Source organism: Saccostrea echinata, unplaced genomic scaffold (genome assembly GCF_033153115.1).
Source record: "Saccostrea echinata isolate AGI-Se365-2 ecotype Australia unplaced genomic scaffold, CSIRO_AGI_Sech_v1 ptg000027l, whole genome shotgun sequence".
Taxonomy (NCBI): Eukaryota; Metazoa; Mollusca; class Bivalvia; order Ostreida; family Ostreidae; genus Saccostrea; species Saccostrea echinata.
Window position 1 is genome coordinate 2198407 of NW_026889776.1, and position 6502 is coordinate 2204908.

General features: G+C 32.6%; 1 protein-coding gene across 1 annotated transcript in view; it reads right to left on the bottom strand.

Annotated features, from left to right (window-relative positions):
• The window catches only part of LOC133193423 (uncharacterized), a 45545-nt gene extending 41839 nt beyond the window's left edge, over positions 1–3706 (bottom strand). The window contains exon 1 of the mRNA XM_061329359.1: positions 3575–3706. Within this exon, the coding sequence (XP_061185343.1) occupies positions 3575–3697 (123 nt within the window). The 5' untranslated portion in view covers positions 3698–3706. The remainder of the gene's footprint in view (positions 1–3574) is intronic.
• Positions 3707–6502: the final 2796 nt, after the last annotated feature.

Here is a 6502-nt window from a genome sequence, read left to right on the forward strand (position 1 = left end):
CAAATGTCTATAAAGAAGTTGAGTTTTCAAATAATTTATTATGTAGTTCATCAATATCATTGACTACAAATCCTTTAAAAAAACATCACATGTACATAATTATTATTGCTGAAAGTCTATAACCAAGTTGAGTTTACAAAAAAATTAATCCACAATTTGTTTCAAAATTTCAAATTCTTTTTAAAGAAATTAGAAAATCCATGCTTTGTTCCGAGCTGTTAGTGCCAGATGGAAGCTAATAAAATATCCCCTGTTGTGGAAATGATAATTTCTGTATGTAACAATCTTTACATACTGAACTTTTCTTGTCCCATGTTCCGAGGATGCTAAAAAGTGAAAATGTTTTACCCCTTATCTATGACTTGTTAGTTCTAAAGCATGTTTTCAATATTAATATAATCTCTTCGCTTCGTACAAGCCGCCATCTTCAATGAAAACTACTTTTATTTTCAATTTTTGATAGGTTGTTTGTGTATCGTTTCCTACTGATATTTCAATGCATGTATCGTAACTGTAACTTAGCAGAAAATATCAGTATGTATCAGAGTACCAGTATATTGTCCCACCTCTACTAAATTGCTGTATTATACTCAGGTGACCATTAAGGCCCTTGAGCCTCTTTTTATCATAAAATATTGATGCTATTTTCATTGTGCACCTTAACTGTACTTCGCAAGGTATGTTGGGTATCTTAATTCACCTAGAAGTAACTGCCCCACTCCCATCTGTGGTCCCACTGTGTAAAATATTATCTAATAGTAGTACAGTCAAAACTTGTTATCTTGAATTCGATGGGAATAGAACAAACTTTGAGATATCAAGGGTCATAATTTTACCAAGGGTAAAATACTTAAAGAATAGGTGGTTGGGACTTCCAAATCACTTTGACATATATCCATGGTATTCAAGTTATCAGTGTTTGAGATACCGAAGTTCATCTGTATGTTACTTTTTTTAAAACCATAAAGCAGTCTTTCATTGGAGCTTAAAGACTGTATCTTAACTTAGAATTCCTTACGAACACTTCCAAGTAAGCTTTAGTAACACTATATTAATATATGTGACATCAACTTATCAATAATCTAGTACCCTAGCTGTCTACACTATCTGATATAATACAAATTATTTTCAACACAGTTTCTTATGTATGTCTGCACTATAAATCTTGAACTTCCAGGAAACCGTATGTTAATAGAATAAATTATAGCTACATGCAGTTTTAACATGTCTGTAGTATTTAATCTCTTATACATGTATACACATTCTTAAATCTTATCTGTTGGATTCCATAGAAACTGGTATTGAAATATCAATAGGATAGGGTTTACCACTGCAACATTTCAAATTAATTCGACATTTGACATTATATGGGTTTAATCTGTCCCTTCGGCTATATACCTACATATCAGCAGTTTACAACTGTGAAGATCAAAATTTACATGACAACGACCCTAAACTTTGTTATTATTCCACATAAACATACTAAATTCTCTGATTATTGGTGATTAACTTTGTTAAATTCTATCTATATTGATCATTAAGCTGGGAAGTAATAATAAGCCTCTTTTGCATTGATTACAGATATATAAGAACCTGGCCCGATCTTGTCTGTTCAGTCAGTTATTTTTGGAAGAAATTAGGTTGATGTACGTGAAAAAGAAATATATCTTAGGAAACCATCAATTTTTTTTTTTATCAAAAGCAACATTTCTTATTTTTGCTGAGTATTTTGTTACTTAAGGCTTCAGTGAAAAGGTAATATTGCAAAAAATGAATAATAGATAATCTTCTCAAATAATCTGATAGCCGGCAGCCTAAACATTTCAGTGGCCTTGACATTTCCTGTAGTCTAAAACCACCTTGGCTATTAATTAACTACATCTAATATCATTGGCATACTAATGTAATATGTAATTGGGGAACATGTAAACAACTTTATAGTTTATAACATGTATAAGCTTGTGAACCTCAACATGTTCCCATTCTAGTCAGTTTTGCACAGCCTCTATATTTGTGCATGTAAGAATTTAACAGTGATATAAATCCTGAAATTTCATTTAAAAAATAAAGTGAGTTGTTTTTCTGGGCATAAAAAAATCCTGTTATTATGTTTCTTTATATAGGCAGCACACATCTTTTTTTTTTTTATTTCAGACCACCAGGTGATATCCATTGGGCTGAGAAAACATTTAGGACTCAGCGATGTGTGTCCGGTATGAATGGTATGTCATGTCAACAGGTTTCACCACCATTCATACCTACAACCACCACATTGTATTAACGGCCTGCAACAAAATATCACTGTAGACTTGTTTCCAAAGTTATCTGATCAGGAGTCTGCAATCCAATACTTTGTCGTAAGGTTCATTTGTCAGATGGTTATACATGTATATCAAGGTCAAATGTGGAGGGCAGGGAAATTTAACTGGGATCAACTCCCAGTGTTATCAAATTAATTAAAACACTGACATGCTTTTCTGAATACATTAAATGCCACAAATAGTCACCTCCACTGAAAAGGCCTGTATTAACCTTTTTTTCGCTCTGTAAAGGCTGTTTCAGTGATAGTTATAAAGACACCCTACTGAAGATAGGTATAAGCAGATTTTAGATCGATATAAGAATTCAATTTACTTATTTAAAAGGGATACTTCAATAATCAAAAATGTTATTTTGGTGTACAAAAATGAAATATGAGGTCTATTTACATATGTTTTTCCTAAATAAAGACCCCTGACACTCCCTCCAATCAACATATGTTCACTAAATAATCAATCCTAGGGACTTTGTGCACTTTGTCCTTTCAATGAAATTATTGACAATTACAGACTAAATGATAACCTAACCTATAGATTATTGGAAATCTGCTACCACTACGGATTTTGGCCTATCAAACAAGGTTTTAATAAGCCTCTGTCCCAAATAGGTAAACTTTACATCTTAATCATTGATCCCTATTGTAAACAACTCCTTTCGTTAAAAGAAACTGTCATTTAAGAAATAACAAAATCACAGTCCCCTTTGTGAATAAGGCGGACAAATCAAAGACAGGATTTATTGCTTAAAACTTCTACAGTTTTCAACAGTTATGTTTAAAAGGTGCAGTTTAAAAAAAAGCTACAAAATAGCACAGAACTACACTGTAATATAAATTGACTAACCCCATTGACCTAGTTTTGACCAATGTTTATATATAAGAATAGTAAATATTTTGTGTACCTTTCTAATCAGGTGTGTTTGCCCAAACTAAACCTATGAAATGACCTGACACTTTATCATGGTTTATAGTTTTTTCACAACGACCATCAAAATCTCAATGTTTGTACATATTTAATACACATGGTCTATTATTCAAAATTTTATACTAATACTTAATTACCACTAGCTATACTACTTTTTCCAAGTCAAAATGCTAGCTATTTTTCTAAATCGCTTCAGATAATAGTGACTTTACGTTTGTTTTTATCTCTCTCAAGAAGAGGCGTTACCTGAGGGAATATGATCTCTTTTTTTTTATAATGTCACTACACAAAAACAGACTGAGGCAAACTATGTTGACATGGTTTTCACTCACCGAAATCCATCGCTCTGCTTCATGAAGTGCAAGCTCCGTGAAAAATTCCATTTCTTCATCTTGTCTAAGCCTGATGTCCAAATTTTCCTCACCATCACCCTCTCTCTCAGAATTTGTAGCCATATCCACCCATTCACATTCAAGCAGTAGCCTGCGTGTCGATTGACAAGACAGGGAAAAATCTCCGGACAACCTAACACGCTTCAGTGCGCTCCATCGAGACTAGGGTGCTTGTGGACTTACGCGATCGAGCGTAAAAGCAGGCTTGTGAATTCATGCGATGATAAGGCCAACTGAGGCTATCCTCCTAAAAATTGAATTGTCCCCCCTTTTGTAACCTATCTTGTGATGAAATTGACAGGTGCGCGCTCCAAATTTTTTTTAATGACCGAAAAGAGGCGCGCTTGATTTATGAACTGGATAATATTATCAGATTGCATAGTAATTGGTCTTTACCGTCAGATTTAGAATCTACTTAATTTGATCTTCTCAATAACAAATCGCAGTTCATACAGGATAGTATGAAACCGTTTTGGCATTTGCCAACGTATGTGAGCTTATGTACTAACGTGTGTTGTCAGTGATTTTTTGTTTCAAGAGCAAGTAGAAAGCTTTTCGGTAGGATGCACCATGCAGAACTGACCAAAAATAATGCAATGTTAAAGGTGAAAGCAGACTAAGCAACTCCTGTTAATATTTTAACAATTTAACAAAATTTTATATTAAAATTTTCAAAAAAATTCCCCATTTTTATTCCATGCCAACGGCAACCATTGGGAAATTCTAAACCCCAAAATCCACTCAATAAGTATGCAGTTTGAAAGATCTTAGAAGACAAAATCATATCTAAAAAAAAAAAAATGAAATTAACCTTTTTATTTTCTTGGCAACTGTGAAAAGTTTGTCCCTCCAATATTCCAAAGTTTTTTTTTGCAGAAATCGGTTTTGCGAGAATTTACAGGTTGTACAATAAAACAATATGCCCCCCCCCCCACTTCGTTACTTCGATTTGGGTGACATAATCAATTAAAAAACTAATCATGTTGAATGTACATTAAATAATTTTAATGTAAGTACATATAATATGCCTTGATACAAAAGATATTTCGTTACAACTTTTGATAACTAGTATAACTTAGGTAGTAATAACAACTTTATAAATATATAGCTACATGTACTCTGATTTTGATCTTATTTGAAATAAGATCAAAATCAGAGTACATGTAGCTATATATAAGTTATTTCATTTTTGAGAAACTGATCCCATAATTTACTCCCTGACCTTCACCCATCAGGCCTACAGGAACTAGTTTGAACTTTGGGGGTGGGGTCTAAATTTCTAACTTTTGTATTAATAATGATTGGCCAAAAAGGTGTACTGTCAATATATATGAAAAAGGTCAATGCTTGGCAAGGAAAGCGACCCCCCACTTTAAATCAGAAAAAGGAAATGTTGAGTATTCTTTCTTGTTTCAGATAATGAAAATACCAAATTGTCTTTTAAAATAATTTTAATTCAAAGTTCCGACAAAGTATTTGAAAGATGGAAATGTTGTTTATTATTTATGTTTGTCTATTTATCTACACGAAGTTGGTTTCTTTTTTCTTCGAAAAATGCGTAAGTATTTTGTGAAAAGGTTTCAGAAAGCATAAATGAGAATTATATTTCCATTTGTCTTCTCTCATTAATAATCAGTTGAAAAGTCAGAATGGTATGTATATTGGGTGGCGAGGGGGTTCAGGCGAAAATAGGGTGAAAGACAGAGAAAATGTTTTTTTCAATCTTTTTTTTTTTATTGGTTATTGATTATCAATTTAATTAAAAATTGATAAAACTTACACGATTAACATCATATTAAACCTGCGAGTTTCTATTCTCATTTGACAGAGAATTATTGATGTTTTATTAAAAGATCATACCCGCGGTATTATAAAATTTTATAATACCGCGGGTATGATTTTTTAATAATTTAATTCTGATTGTAACGCTTTATTTGATTGGATAAAAAAATTACTTCATGTTGTAATAATTTAATTTCGTTTGTATTCTAGTCTCTGATTGGTTAATATCCAAAAACGAACACAAAATATTTCTGTATAACCTGGTTTGGTATGGGGACCCCCCCCCCCCGACAACCAGCTGAATCACCTGTATCCATACAATCCTCTCATTTCCAGTCCTTGGGATTCATGGAAAATTCCAGATTTAATAAATGTACCTTTAACTTCAAACAATAATTCGATCTTACCACATGTAAACAAACAACAAGGCTGCTAGGCCTATGTATCAGTTTTTACCTCCCCTCGCTTCCCATCACTTCCGTTACTATGGTTGTATTATTGAGCGGCAAATTTGAACTAATAAAAAGCAACGAAATTTTACACCCATAGTTATTTAATGATTTTAAAATTAAATTATAAGGAATGACTCTAATTCTTGGCCAAATTATTCGAGTATAACCTGCGTAAACTGACCCAAACCAGGTTATACTCGAATAATTTGGCCAAGAATTAGAGTCATTCCTAAATAAAATGGGTTGCCTATGTCACAATGACTTGCGTCAAAAACGTATCGATCCGCCTGACGTTACATTCAAATTTTGTACAAATTGAAGTCATTTTTTAAGTACGATAATTTTTTTTTTTCTTACACCAAATGAATGAAAATTAAATTAGGCCTATAAGGAATGAATTTAATAGCTACCCAATTTATACGGTATAAACTGGGTTGGAACAGTTTACGCTTTTTTATGTTGCCTATACGTCACAATGACTCGCGTCAAAAACGTATCGATCCGCCTGACGTTACATTCAAATTTTTAACAAATTGTAGTCATTTTTTAAGGACAATCGCCTTTTTGTCTAACACCAAATAAATGAAAATTAAATTTTAAGGAATGAATTTAATAGCTATCCATTTTATACGGC